Genomic DNA, 15,690 nt, shown 5'->3' with positions numbered 1-15,690 from the left:
TCCACCCCAAGCCTAATTTTCGTCAGTCTCCAATCTTCTGAAGCATAACAAACAAGTTCTTACATGGAGAACAAATTCTTACATAGTGAATAAGTTACATAGTGAACAGTACAAGGGCAGTCATCACAGAAACTTTTGGTTTTGCTCATGCATTATGAACTATAAACAGTCAGTTCAAATATGAATACACATTTGATTTTTATACTTGATTTATATGTGGATACCACATTTCTCTCTTTATTATTTTTAATAAAATGCTGAAGTGGTAGGTAGATACAACATAAAGGTAGAAAACATAGTTTAGTGTTGTAAGAGAGCAAATGTAGATGATCAGGTGTGTGCCTGTAGACTATGTGTTAATCCAAGCTAGACAAGGGCAATAAAACATCCACATATGCAGAAGATTTCAGAGCTTTCTGTTTTTGACCAATTGGTGCAAAATTGATCAGATTGTTCAGATGCAACTATATCATGCCTAATTGGTGGATCATTGCAGTGACAAAAACTACAAGGGTTTGTCCAAGGTTCTGGCCTATTCTATTGAATTAAGTGCAGTTCAAATTTAAAGTAACTTGATATTATTCAGTTTTTCATAGATAACACAATATTATGAAAGGTAAAGTGGACTGTTTCTAGCTTTGTGCACACTATGATTAGTGAAAGCTGATTATGACACATTTTAAGTACCTAAATATAACATGAGATGGTAAGTTTTAAAAATAGACTGATTATTCCCAGGCTGGTGGCTGGTGAGGGTAGAAGATGTCTGGAGTTGATTAAATAGTAGTAGGGCTTCTGGGCCATATGAGAAGATATAACTGGCATATGCATTTGCATCAGGTAAAAATTCTTACATTCTCTGGAATTTGAGCTTCCACATTTGCAAAACCATTTGAATCTGCCTTATGATCTCCCTTTCATGGGTATAAAAGAACTTCAGTTATTTACAACAACTGTTATATTATTTCAATGATGGTTAGGTCTTAAATGCCTATTAACAATGTATTTTAATTAAAGGATGAAAACAGATGTCACCATTAACAAATATAATGGGAAGGAAATTACATCTTGTCACTTGTCTTGAAATGCACCCCAGAATGCCTTAGAAAGTACTGCACCTAATGATGGCTGACTGATTTAGTATACTGTGCAGGTAAAATCCAGGAAGCCTGTATTTCTCTGCTTTTAAAAAATGAAAAAGAAGAAGCCTCTTTGGAATAAATTTCTTTGTCTTCAGATATTTAATGCAGGTTTTAAAATGTAGGATATCTGCTGGTGCTGCTTTAAAAAATCTGAACTCATCCTAGGCAATCTATGTCATAATTCTAAATCCTACAATTATAATTCATTAAATAATGCTAGATGTCACAGAACAGAAACACATATTTTACCTGATTTGTGTTCACTACTTTCTCTGTACATTATAAAAATAGCTAATATTTTATGGAGTACTCACTCATATCCACACCTCCCTCAGTGGTATATGGATATTAGCTCTTCTAATCCTCACGACAGCCCTGTGAGTAGATAGGCATTATCATCCCCATTGGACAGATGAAGAAGTGGGACCTTAGAGTGTTAAATTTAAGTTTCCAGGCCATGAAGTTAGTAAGAGACAGAGCTCAGAAAAGATTTAAACCCAGGAAATTTGGCCCCAGAACCCCTGGACTCTGTTGTCTTCTCAAGTATTAGCACAACTGGTGATGAAATCCCAGACCAAGCAAATATACTGGTGCCGTCACTCCCAGGGAGGCAGAAGCAGGTACTACGTGTCTCTTCTATGCCCAGAGGTGGGTTGACATGTCCTTATTACCCCCTCTGTAGGGATAAGTAGGTGAGACGGAACCTCCGGCCAGACAGGAGTGGAATGTTACTGGGCCAAATGGCCGGCTAACTGCGATGAGCAGGCCCTGAATTTGACCAGCAGTTGTCCATGGAGACAGTCATTCAATGTCAGCAAATAAGGGGACACGGCACTTGTCATTCACCCCCAGTGGCTTTGTCATTCCTGGGAAACAAGCTTACAGAGCTTTATGCTTTATGGGACCACTGACATTTTAAGGGATTTATGATCACATGTTACACATGTAAGGTAGTGATTCTTTGTCCAAGTTACATTGAACGGTCCCCCTTAGCCACCACATCCCAGATCATTTCTTATCATTCAGAAGAACAAGCCTCAAAACTTGGTTAACTTACTAGTAAGATAGATACATTCAATGTGCATAAATATGTCTGACATTAAAAGTGAAAAGTGAAATAATTTTTGACCTGTTAGAAATATCCTATTTATCATTCTTTCATCCACCATTTCAGAGCATTGGGAATACTTGTGATTCAGACAGTGCACATTTTCCAGCTCAAAATAGCCTAATAATAATGCTCTTTTTTAAAACATCAAATTTAAGAATCTCCTTTCCTTTTTCCAGTTTCTGGTCATTAACTATAACTATTAAAAAATGCTGAAAAAATTTTCAGACAGAAATAAGCATGTTCCCCCAAGTCGTTGTATCTCCTGTACTCTCCACAGAACAAATTTTACTGGTGGGCTTGCCTTTCTGATGTTCTTCTTATAAGATGACCATTTTGCCCCATATTAGCAGCCTTACGGTAGCTCATCCCAGTCAGTCACGGTGATAGCTGTGTGCCAGGAAATCCTACCAGCCATAGCTGCCTCCCAAAGTTTTCAGCTAAGTGTACTCAGAAACTTAAAAGCAAAGTACTTTCTCCCCTCGTGTGTTATCTATATCTATGTGTAATAATAATCGATGACATTTATTGAGCTCTTACCATGTGCTAGACACTGTACTAAGCACTTTACATTGATTATCTTAATTAACCACCCAGCGATCCTATGAAATTGCTATTATTATCAACAGTTTGTAAGGAAACTGAGGAATAGAGAGTTTAAATGATTTCTTCATGATCATGAAGCTAAGAAACAGTGACAACTATCTTTGATCCTGAGCAGGCCAGCCAGACTTTTGCTGACTATTATTATATTTAATCCCTTCCAAAATAGATCCAGTTGTGTGTGAAGTTTCTCCCCCCCTTCCATTCCCTATGACAATAAAACATAGCAAGTCTGGGGAAAACAGTCAAGAATACAGCAAAGACAAGGTTTACAGGGTGCTGTGCATTCCAGAAGGTGCAGGCGTGAATTGGTTACTTAGCACTTGGTCTTTATTGTGTGTAGACACTGCTGCCTTCTAAATTACCAACATAGAGTTTGCCCTTTGTGTGGTAGGCAGGTTTGCACGATCAAGTGACAAGTTCTGGAAAAGTCCCCATGGAATGTGATTAGATGTATTTGATATTGATCAATTACATATTTATCATACGGACAGCACCATCATTCCCTACGAGTATTTCTAAAAAATTCTTCATTCCTTTCTAGAACTTCATTCCTAGTTAATCCTTTACAGCTTCTCTTCCTTTTACTTGGTTTCTTGTTTTACACTGTGCAATGAAGGAGACAACCTGTTGGTCAGAGTACTAAATGACCCCCTCTTGTGCCGGGTTTTCCGTTTTTGACCTCAGATAGACCCTGAATATGAGAAAGCAGTGAATATTATTCCATAACTTAGAAAGAAATATTTCTGTGACCTAACACCCAAAGCTCCGGAACGCACAGAGCCTCACGACGTTCAGGGGCACAGGGAAGGCATTGGGTCCTCGAGAGAGGAAGTAGGGCCCAAACCTAACGTGTGCTGAAGTGTGCTTGCCGAGTCCCGAGAGGTCTGCCTCTAATGCTTCCCCAGGAGTGGCCTCCTATGGTAAATTGGAAATGGAATTAAAAATAAACGTTTGACTGAAGTACCAGGCTGTAAAATCCTAGTAGCTAATCATGAGCTCAGCTCTTATTATTTTTCCTAAGTGTCACCTCTCAGCGCTTTCAGGACTCTGTTGGATGCTGATTGGATGAACAACACTGGTATCAGGGCTAAACGGAGGACAGGAAAAGAAAAATATTTGACAAAACTAAATATATACTTTTTAAAGGGGCATGTAAAAGGGGGGGCCCTCCACCAAGGAGCGATTTCTACGCTTAGTTTCTCCTTGTTCTTTCCCAGCTACCTCTGAAAACCCATTTTTCTCCTAGTAAGTAATACCCCTTGCTGAATGGACTACTTTTATTTAACACTTTAGATATTTTAAGGAAAAATAGTTTTAAGTAACTATTTAAGAATTAAATATAAAAAGAAAAATCATTAGTGCCATCTGCTGGACATTTGCAATAAATAAAAAGTACACTCGTTTTAAACTAAGGACCAAACAGGGTTTTAGATACAAACTGAAAAAATAACTTTTCAACTGTAATAATTTATTTAAATTACTTAATATCTTGAGTAAATTTATGAATTGCTGAGATGTTTAGAATGTATATGGTGTTATATCTATAACATTGTATATATAATATGTATTATTATAACCATTTTTTGAGGGTAAAGTTTTAGGTTCACAGCAAAATTGAAAGGCAGGTAAAGAGACTCCCCATATCCCGCCGGCCCCGCACACGCAGTGCCGTCCCCCCCCGCCAGAGAAGTTCACTTATAACAGCTGATGAACCAGCACTGACACATCATGATTGCTCTATGTCCCCACTCTTGGTGCTGTACATTCTGTGGGTTTGCACGAATGCACAATGGCTGCATCCACCATGACAGTATCATACGGAGTAGGCTCACCGCCCTGAAAGTAGTCTCTGCCTCTTCATCCCTTCCACTCCACAGCCCCTATTATGATCACTTTAAAAACCTACAAATACTGATATGTACATATCTGTGATTCATACAGTTATAAATTTTAAACAATGGTGGGTATCAGGTTAAATTATATAACATATTTACAATTTTTTCATCTTATTTTCATATAGGCAGTTCCCCAAATTTTGCATTTATTATTAAAATTTAATTATGTGATTGAGATTAGTTTTATCACTAATAAAACTAATGAAAGATGTATGATGTGAGATGAAAGATGTATGAAAAAAATGCTTTCATTTTCAAATTGAACCTTAATGTAGGATCTCCTCTATACTAAAGTCCGCAGGTAAACTGCGCCAGGATCACCTGGGCTGACGACTAAAAAGGCAGGTTCCTGGAACTTACCCCACACCTACTGGAGGTTAGTCCAAGAATGTGCGTTTTAACAAGTCCTTTAGATAATTTCGATACATAGCAAGTCTGAGAACCCCAGGGACCTCACAAAGCAGTCGCTTCCCATTCAGTTAAGATAACCAAATGAGAATTCTGAGCATAGGAAGGTGTGATGGAAGGTTGGAAATAGAGGACCTAAAACCAGTTGTACAACCTTATGTAAGTAACTTGAAGTGTGGGCCTAAGTTTTCTCCTTAATAAAAAGGGAAAATTGTACCCAGTGATCTTCAGAGTCCCCCTGTGTCTCTCTTTTCCTAAATATTTCCACTTAAAACTGGGTTTTGTGATCTTTTATGTTTTCTCACTGAGAATGGAGTTGGAATAATTCCAAAATGATGAACCCAAAGTCCTAGCAAAGAATTGGGGGGCTTTGGTTTGAGCTGTACAGTTAGATTTCTTAAATTTTAGGAATAATTCACAAGAACTGAACAAGAAAACAAAAGTGAAATGTAGAATAATTCGAACTTCTTTCAAAAGAAAAGTTAACATGGTCATATAGAGAAATAGCATATTCTTACAGATCGGTGTTAAGTGAAAAATTAACCTAAATAAATTTAGATTAACAGATTATTGCTACATTAAAGTTTTATAATGCTTGATAAAGGTTCAAGTTGCAAACGGAAGTTCGAGACTGAGAGGAAAATACACTGCTATAGATGTGATGTCATCTGATTTATATAAATTTGCAACTGCAATCAGTTCCTTTTGAAGAATGCTATATATATGCCAAACACCTGTGAACAACTTGTATTTAAAATAAGAATATATATAATTGAATATGAAAACTTCAAAAATACATTAGTACATTTAACCAAGACTGTTTCTCCTCTAAACAATAAAAAAACATTTAATTTAGTCAACAATAGTAGCAAATTATAAACCTTCCTTAATTTTGTGAATAGAGCCTAGAAAGTTACATTTTGTTAAAATAAATCAAGTCTTATTTCCATGATCAAATTACATTAAGCTTTGTGGTGAATAGAGCCTAGAAAGTTACATTTTGTTAAAATAAATCAAGTCTTATTTCCATGATCAAATTACACGAAGCTTTGAAAAGTAAAAATAATCTTTAGTGTAGGGGGATGATCCCCATTTACAAAAGAAAAGGACCATTTTCTGAAAAATGGTCTTAAAGCCTTAAAGTAATAAAATTAGTGAAACCCAGTATCTTCTTACATTGTTTTATGTTGTTTTCTTTGTACCCCCAGGGACTCAAGCAGCGCCTGCTGTACAGTTGGAGCTCAGTAAGTGTGTGTTGATTGATGTTTGTAAGTTTACTGTGTTTGATAACTAGTGAGAAAGTTTAATGCAGTGGTAGCTATGAGAGAGAGGAGAAGGGTTTGTGAGAGATGCTCATAGGTAAGTAAATGAGAAATGAGGGGACCACCGTAGACCACAGGGTGAGGAACTGGACTGTCTTATTAGAGCTGACAGTTTAGCAGTGAATGGACATAATTGGTTTAGTTTATTGGGAAGATCATTCAGTCAGTATGAAAGGTGAACTAGAAGGAATTCACTGGCCAGAAGTGTCATTAAAAAATTGATGAAATAGCCCCAGCTAAGAATAATGAGAGTGTTCATCATAGGTGGTAGGTTTGTGCTCTGCATCCAATCCCTGTGGACCGTGTATGTGACTTGCGTCTGAGTCTGAGTTTTACCTTATCTCGCTGTCCCTGCCCCCTTTTCACCAGATGAAATGGACCAGACAGACACAAGCACGTATCTGTATGTGTAGTTTACTTACAAAAGAAACGTCCTGATGGAGGCCAAGGGTTTCTCAGAGTGTGCCCTGTGTGTGTGCCAAGTGTACAAAGAAAAGCAGACAGGGAGGGAGGGAGGATGGGAAATCTTACACTTGAATACTGCTTACTTTAGGTTCAGTGGAAAGAATTAAGAAATTTGACGTAAATCAGAGGATTGTAGCTAACGTAGAAGATTGACTCTCATAACATACCTTTCAGAATCCTTCAGAGAATATTGTAAAGAAGCCGGAAATCTAGAAACTAAATTTCACGGGCTCTCTTGCAGCTAGAATCCCCGATGGGATCTCAGTTCCACCGGTCAGACATACTTGCGTGAGACCTGACCCGAACCTGAGCTGACTGGAGGGCCACAGCAGCAAGCCACATATCTGTTTTCTGGTCCCTCTAAGCAGGCTCATGTGGCCCCAGTGGGGGCTTCCAGATCAGGGCACCTTGGCAGAGGTAGTGCGATTCTAGAATCAACCATTTGGATGGTGGCTTTCTGATTCTGCAGCTTCCTGATTGAGAAGCTCTGAGTAGCTGACGTTGTGCTTCTGCTTTAGGGTTCATTCCTGGAGATCAGGCCAGCAACACACTTCTCTCCCTCTTCCAACAATTTTGCAGCCCCAAATTCCATTACTTAATCTTCTTGCTTGAGAGACTGTAATGGTTGTTATTTTCAACTCAACTCCGATACAAGGGACCATTATTTCCAAGAATGATTTTTAAAAAATTAGGTACCACTGAAATGCAGTGGAATTTTATTGCTCCTCTCTTCCAGAGTGGAATCAAACAGTTTCACTAAAAAGGGGACAGTTGCATTGGGATCAAGAAGCCAGTGTTTAATGGCACGTATGTCTTCACTTCTTAGTCATATATGTATGATTGTTGAGCTGTAATTCACTAGAACATATAAAGTGGAGGCTTATTTGTTGATATGCAAAGACTCTGAAAGGTAACAGTTTCAACTACATTTCTAAGAAGTTTGGGAGCATTTGCAGTTATTTTATTATTATCTCAGTATGCTTCCTATTTCTTTGTTTTTGGCCCTTCTGTTAACACAACCATGGTATCACATTTTTATTATGTCAGGGAATAGTCTAAATTCCATATCATCTAGGCAAAATGTTTTTGACCAGCAAAGCCAAAGAAATTCTGATCATTTCTCCCAGAATTATTACTCTCTGCAGAGCCTTACTTTCATTCTTTGTCACTTGGTATATGTTGCCATAAACCACTGATTTATGTTTATGTGTAACTTCCTAAGCAGACTGTACATTCTTGGAGTCAAGAACTGTGCTTCAGAGTTGAGGTTAGTGTGGATTTTTTGACAGTAGAATGTGTGATGTCAAAATTTTTCAAAACAAGCCTCAAACTTACCAGGCTAGCCAAATGTATAATATCAGTCATTATCAGAGCTCCCTCCTGGGCATTCCCCAGGTCTTTTGGAGGCACTTAACCAATCGGCATTCCCAGAAGAACTCCCCTAGCTTTAATCTCCATGTCACTAACTTCCCAGACCCCAGATGGTGTGCATTTCTAGGTGTTCTGTGCCAAGGTTGGGAAGGGCAACAGGCATGCTCACTGTTCTCAGGACCCATGCTTCCTGCCGCTATGTCTGCACCCAAAGCAGTGCTCCATTTCAGGGCACCACATGCACCTGCCCTGGTCTCTGCCCTTCCTTTCGTCTTCATGGAAGCCTTAGTCTGCCTTCAGGACCTGCCACAGAGGCTTTAGAAACTTCAAAGCATTAGCTCCCATCCCCTCTTACTTTTAGAAAATCTAACCTAGACTTCAAAAAAGGTAGCTAAAAGAAAGATCTAGTTTCTGACCACTCTGGGGCTGGAGAAAAGGAAAATGCAAATTAGAAATAAATGATGTGTCAATTACAAAGATTTCTCTGTGTTTCACCATCACTGTGGCTATGAAGAAAGAAGCTATGAAAGGGAGCCATCTGGGCTGAGAATCTTGCTTTATGTGTCTTATTTATAGCAAGTGATTGGTACATCTCCATTGGTAAGAATGTCATAATTTCCTGCTTAAATTATTTATTTTGCATTTATAGGATATTTATTTTTTAGACATTTAAAGAATAGTATTTAGTATTGTAGGCATTCAGCTTTATTTACTTCAAATATGTGCCCAATTATTAATTACCAAAATAACTTTTTTACACCTGGAATCTTGGAGTTTCTTGAATTGAGTGCATGGATATTAAAATAATGCAGTGATTATTATATAGTGAGGAATGGAAAAATCACATCCAGGGAGACAGACAAGGTCTCTGTGTTAATTTTCTTTTGATACATTGCATATTTTATAACACTCTCCATTTTCTATGTGGATTATTTAAATCTGAGATTTATAATGATGTATTTTGTCAACCTTGCTAATTAGGAACAATATAGTCTAACATTGAAATGTACAAATACATTTCACAAAAAGATTTTACATTTGCAGTCCTGCATTTACAGACACTTAAATTCCATATGATAAAGTATTTCATTTTATCATAATTTATCATTTATCAAAGTATTTCCATTTATTATTCATAATAGAACACTGTCATCTATTTGATATGGATTAAAGCATTAAAAAAGTCAGATACAAAAAATAAATAAGGTGTTTGTGCTTTCACTACCTATATCCTGATTCCAAAGGCATGTTTTACCATGAGGATAACATCTTGACATCAGACATCAGTCTGAGATGTCAGAGTAATGTAAGGGGAATACGAATGGAGAAAAGGGCATTCGGCTGAGTGTCAAGAGACAGTGTAGTGGAGCTTGCAGCAGGTCACAGAGGAAGTGAACAGACTGGGGAAGTGAGAATCATGGATGCTGCTCCTTCCTCCCTTATTTCCATCCTTCCTTCTGTCCCTTTATAACGCTGTTGGTAAAAAGCAGGAGCGCATTGGGAAGTAAGTTGGAGAGGCCGGTGAGAACTGGCGTTGGGCTTCCTCCTCTGGTGCAGAGTAAGGGAGCGCTGTCTGTGAGCAGAGGAAGAGGCTGTGAAGAAAGAAGCTATGAAAGGGAGCCTTGTGGGCCGAGAAGCAGCACCAGCAGTGTTTCCCATCCCACTCCCCGTGGGGATGTCCGCAGCAGTAGAGTGAGCTAGGTCTACTGCCAAAGCCAGGAAGGCATTTTAAATACACTCGGGAGGAGGGTTTGGAAGGGTGCAGGCCCCCAAGGGTTCTCGTCCAGGAGGCTGAGCCCCGGGGGCCTCCGGAGCTGCCTGGTGAATCACCTGGCGAAGAGCTGCCCCAGGCCACTCAGGTACATCTCTCCGCGAGAACACTGTCCCCTGGGGGCTGTTGTCCTTAGCAGCTACTCTGGGGGCTGCATCTTTCTCCCACTGTCAGTGAGGCTGGGAGAGAATCCCCCTCTCAGATGTCCTGTGGAGAAAGTGAGAGCCTAGAGACCGCACCCCCATACCTCACGCAGGAAGGTTCATGTTCCCAGCCCCCTCCCTGGAGCAGGGACGCTGCGGGGCCCGCCCACCTGTCACGGCCTGTGACACCCCAGGTCTAAGCTGCATGAGCACGGGGGGAGCCGAGCACTGGGTTGGCAAGTCATCCGAATAGGATTTTGAGTTTTCCAGGAGGACGTAGTAGTGGAAGTCAATTTGAGAAAAGAGGGTTCGGTAATAAATACTCCAGAGGAGTTGAAAAATGAACAGAAGTATTCCTGAGCAGCAGTAAAGGGCCTCTAGAAGTTTCATGGCATGAGTTCATCAGCATAGCTTTTGCTTTTTCATAATCAGCTTTTGTTCGGGTACCATGAGTTTGCTCATGATCAAAAATCGACACTTTCTGGAGTCCAGAAACAGTTTCGTTTGCAAGCTGAATCCATATTATTTCCATGCTTTATGTGAGTCCCAAGTATGGGAATTTAGAATGATATATTCAGGCCAAAGTTCAAAGAAAAGCTCCAGACAAAAACTAGTTTCCTCAGCAGTCAAATGGGGATCATAATACTAATGACTTCATAAAGTTAACTGGTTACACATATGCATTTCTTCTTAAAACTAATTAGATGGGAAATGGTCAGTTCTTTTCTAGATTTTAATGCTGTCAAATAAATTCTTTTTTTTATTTCTTTCTGTCATTCATTTGTTATAATATTTGATGAGATAGACCTGAATTTTTTTCCTTCTTTATAATATGAAATCTTTCATACTACACAAAAATTATGGAGCATATATATATATGTATGTATATATTAAGAAAAAGAGGAATATATATATAGCATATATATGTGTGTATGTGTGTGTGTATATATATATATATATATACACACACACACATAAAGAAAAAGAATGACCATACAACATGCATCCATCACTCAGCTTAAGAAATAAAATATTTCCAGTACTTTTTGAGTCCCGGGCTGGAAAAATTTTATACCTGCATGAAAAAAAAATGTATTCTTCTTTTTGTTGAGTAAATATTGTACTAGTTTAGTCTACTGGACAGATATACACATGTATAAATTTGTTAACTGTGTTTTTCATGTCTCCTCCATCATTTCTTTCTGATCTGTCTAGTCTGCCAATTACAGAGATGTGTGTAAACATATCCCCCCCATGAAGGTGGATTTCTCTACCCTAGTAGTTTTATCATTTTTTTGCCTTATATGTTATTATATGCAATCAAGTTTAGAATTGTCATGTATAACATGAAATGAATACTTTGTAAATAGTAGGTTCCCATTATTATCTTTAGAAATTCTTTTTGCCTTAAATACTATACCAGTTTTGCTGTTCTTATGAATCTTTCCATGGGTATTTTTTCCATCCTTTTATTGCAAACATTCTGTGCCTTTATAGTTTGGGTATAATCTCTTCTAAACCTCATTTAGCTGCATCTAAAACATCTAATGTGATGATCTCTGTCTTTTAATGGTGTTGTAATCCACTGCACTTAACATGACTTTTGATGAGTTGGATTGTTTCTACCACTGCACATGCCATAATTTCTTATTGTGCTGCTTTGTATATGTTTGTTTCATTTCCTGCCTTTGACTTTTTTCTCTTTCCATATTTTTCCTTTCCACTGGTTTGGGAGGCATAGATTTGATTTCAATCTTTTATGTGGTTGCCTAAATAAATTTGTTTTTTGTTGACTTATGTGAAACATTGGAATTCTAGGTTACAGAACCTCAGGACATGTCCCTACGGCATCTGTCTGCTTCAGAGTGATGCTCCATCTCTGAATTACTGCTCCTATTTTATTTTTGTCCTTTGAGGACCTCAATAGTTTCTCCTCAGCTCAAACACAAATTGAAAGTTGTTCCTTTAAATATTTATCCAGCATTTTCAGTGTTTTGTGGCAGTAATATTTTTCAGGATAGTTCTCACTAGGAACTTGTTTGTAAATTTAGCTTTTGTTTTTTTCTTAAAATGGACTAGGAAAAAATACTTAGATATATGACTTCTCCATTCAAATGGAATTCATTTTACATATTCTAGTGAGTATGTATTGGCTACTCCTAAGTAGTCATAGGTCTTAACTGTTTTGCTGAACTGTGCATTTTTAATACTGTTTACTATGTGGTAGAAGAGAAATGTCATGTACGGAAATAGTAATGTATGGTAAAGAAAAACCAAATTACTAAGGGTCTGTGAGTGACCAAATGAAATGCTATGAGATCATAGTTAGAAAACTTTCATCTCAGTGGCTAGTGCCCTGCATGTGTATATTGGACAAAAGGTGCCTTTTGATTGGGCCCTATAGGATGGATAAAAGTCCTTTATGTTTGAATTTGAGAAAACAGTGAAAGACTGATTATCAAACCCTTATACCTTAGTATAAAGCCTGTACTGAATTAGGAGTTAACAGATTTGTGCTCAGGCCACATCTGGCCTATGTCTGTTTTGGTAATAATATCGTTTTATTGGAGCACAGCTATGTTTATTATGCTTATTATTTGCATATTACCTACTCTCCTTTTATGCTATATCGATAGAGTTGAGTAGTTGCTGTAGAGACTGTATGGCCTCAAAAGTCTAAAGTATTTACAGTCTTGCCTTTTACTGAAGATTTTGCCAACACTTATACTAAATCTTCTATATTAAAAATATATTTATAGGGAAACTTTTTCCTTAGCTTAACTTTCTCCTTCTCATTTATATATACATAAGTAGATTTCATTTGGTGGTTCTCACAGTAAATATTTACTCATGCATTCCCTCTATCCTTAGAGTTTATTTCTGTTTCTTTGATTGATTAGAGGTATTTCCTTGCTTTTACTCCTTAGTAATTATTTCTTTAATAGAAAGTTTAAGATTTCCAATGCTATTTTATAAGGTCACTTTTGAAGTAAATAATAGATATCCACAGTTGTTTTCTACCAACTTGGTTCTAACTTAATGGTGCTTAAACTCTAAAAAAGTTAATATATCAAACAATTCTTCAGTAAATTGATCTGATATTCTTGTATTCATTAAGTAAAATATCACTGTACCCTCCTATGCCCTGAAATTAGCTGCCTGTCTAACTGGGAAGGGTTTCAGATAGTAATCTACTTTATGGGCTAATGTGAGTATATTTGCTTTAATTAATAGGAATTAATAGAAAAGTGTCAATTGGTAAAGCAGAAGAGATTTCTGAATTTTAAAAGTAATCATTAAAAATTCTGCTCAAGAGCTGTTGATGTTAAAAGGAAAAGATAATGAAATCCCAGTACCTCAAACAGCACAGTGCTTGGACTTACTGATTCTGTTTCCAGGGAGTGCCAGTTCCCCATGGTTACCTTAGATGTATAGCATCAGACTGACTGTCTGAATTAACAATAGCGTGTATGTACTCGCATCCTAGGGAGTGCGCACATCCAGACGCTAGTTTAGATATGCAGAGGAAGCTGATTAATGTTCCCCACAAGTTTCTCTTTTCATGTAGTAGCCAGTGTCTTGGTTAGGCCTGGAACAACTCTCTCAACTCTCATTTACAAAACCCAGGTGCCCTTCCACGGGGAGTCGCTGGATGTCATAGTGTCCTGTACAGAACAGCAAACAGTTTCTATTTGTAGCAATTTAAGATTGAGAGATTTGGACTGATGGGAAGAGAGGGGACTTGTATCATATTAAATAAGAGCATTCTTATTGGAATTAGCTTAACCTAAACAACTTTGATTGCCCCAGCACCAATAGGTATTAAGAGAGGTAGCAACCCTCATACCTCTAACCTGAGACAGATCAAGCAAAATTAGCATATTTAAAAATATGAATATTTGCAAGGTGTGGTTTAGAACGCTTAAGGGGGCGTGGAAGGATTAGTGAATTTAAATATAATATATAATTCAGTGTCAGCATCTGGTACAAAATAAGATTATCAATGCCAAATAGATAAATAGTATCTAGGAAGATAATTGTGGAAGACCAGTTATCTATCATTGTAGTTTACAACAGTATTTTTCCAAGTATGCACCATGCTCAAATAGTGGGTCATAAAATCAATTTACCATGACAAACTTTTTTAAAAGATTGTGATCAGTATTAAACTTAGGGTTAGATAGTAAATAGAGCACATCATGTCTAGTTAGGTTAAGTATTTTGTGTACCTTTTGCTTCAGTTGTATACCACATGAGTGTGGTTGCACACCGTTGAGTTCCCAGTCCAAATACTTTGAAAGCCACCTTTCAAAGTCTACAACTGAGGCATGGAGAGTGGACACCTGGATTCCACTGCTGGGAACAAACGGTGATTATAGAGTCTGTTTCTGCATAGTTCTGTGCTAGGAACTGAGACTAAGTGCTCTGAGACTAAGGGAACACCTGCCGGTACATTCCTTACCTTCGCAGGTAGGGTTGGTGGAGGAAAACGGCGTGGTCTGTTTGTGTGAGTTCACATAGCTATACCTCTGTTCTGTTGGGGGAGACTGTTTTGGTTTTTGTCTTTCATTATTTACTTAGTTTGCCACCATTTTCTTCTTTGGCCAGGAGATTGCATCAACAATTTGAAAGCTATAAGGAGCAAGTGCGGAAAATAGGGGAAGAAACGCGGCGTTACCAGGGCGAGCACAAAGACGACGCGCCCACCTGCGGAATCTGCCATAAAACCAAGTTCGCTGATGGGTGCGGCCACCTGTGCTCCTATTGCCGCACCAAGTTCTGCGCGCGCTGCGGTGGCCGCGTGTCCCTGCGGTCCAACAACGTGAGTGTCGCGGGGTGAGGGCGGCCCGCGCTGCGGCGGGTGGCGCGCGCATGCGTTTGCACGGTGGTGCCCCGCCCCTCGGACCCGGTTCCCAAGGCTCTGGTGGGGGCGGGGGGCACAGTGGTTCCTTGCGAGGTACAGCGGACCCGGGAACGGCAGGCGCTTGCACCGCTCCACGTACACGCAGATTCTTTTTCATTAAATATATTGGGAATTTTTTTGGTGCTCTGTGTCAATTTGGAGAAAGCATTTTCTCGAGCCTACTTTACTGTAAGAATACGATATCTAATATATAATACAGAAAAGATCTGTTAATTAACTATTTGTGTTACCGGTACCTTATCAGTAGTTATGTTTTGCGGGAGTCAAAAGTTACTGGGGGGGGTTTTGACTGCCGTGGGACGGATGTTGGTGTCCCTCGCCCTGCATTGTTCAAGGGTCAACTGTACTTTCTGTATGTGTGTATCTTAATTAATGATTCCATTCGAAAGTGATAGGTGCCCTATGGGAGTAAATTTATTTTCTAAAGAATGTAATAAATGTAGATTTAGTATCATGAACTATAAAATCCTGAAAGTTATGGCCAATTCTTCTTGTAAAGAAAAAAAAAACAATTTCTGCAATATTTGTTTCATAT

At 38.5% G+C, this 15,690-nt stretch overlaps 1 protein-coding gene across 1 annotated transcript in view; it reads left to right on the top strand.

Annotated features, from left to right (window-relative positions):
- The window catches only part of RIMS1 (regulating synaptic membrane exocytosis 1), a 426,962-nt gene that overhangs the window by 171,145 nt on the left and 240,127 nt on the right, over positions 1-15,690 (top strand). Inside the window, exons 3-4 of the mRNA XM_057494214.1 lie at positions 6,368-6,403; positions 14,840-15,053. Of these exons, the coding sequence (XP_057350197.1) occupies positions 6,368-6,403; positions 14,840-15,053 (250 nt within the window). The remainder of the gene's footprint in view (positions 1-6,367; positions 6,404-14,839; positions 15,054-15,690) is intronic.

Source organism: Manis pentadactyla, chromosome 16, assembly GCF_030020395.1.
Source record: "Manis pentadactyla isolate mManPen7 chromosome 16, mManPen7.hap1, whole genome shotgun sequence".
Classification (NCBI taxonomy): Eukaryota; Metazoa; Chordata; class Mammalia; order Pholidota; family Manidae; genus Manis; species Manis pentadactyla.
This window is presented reverse-complemented; position numbering and strand designations above follow the sequence as displayed.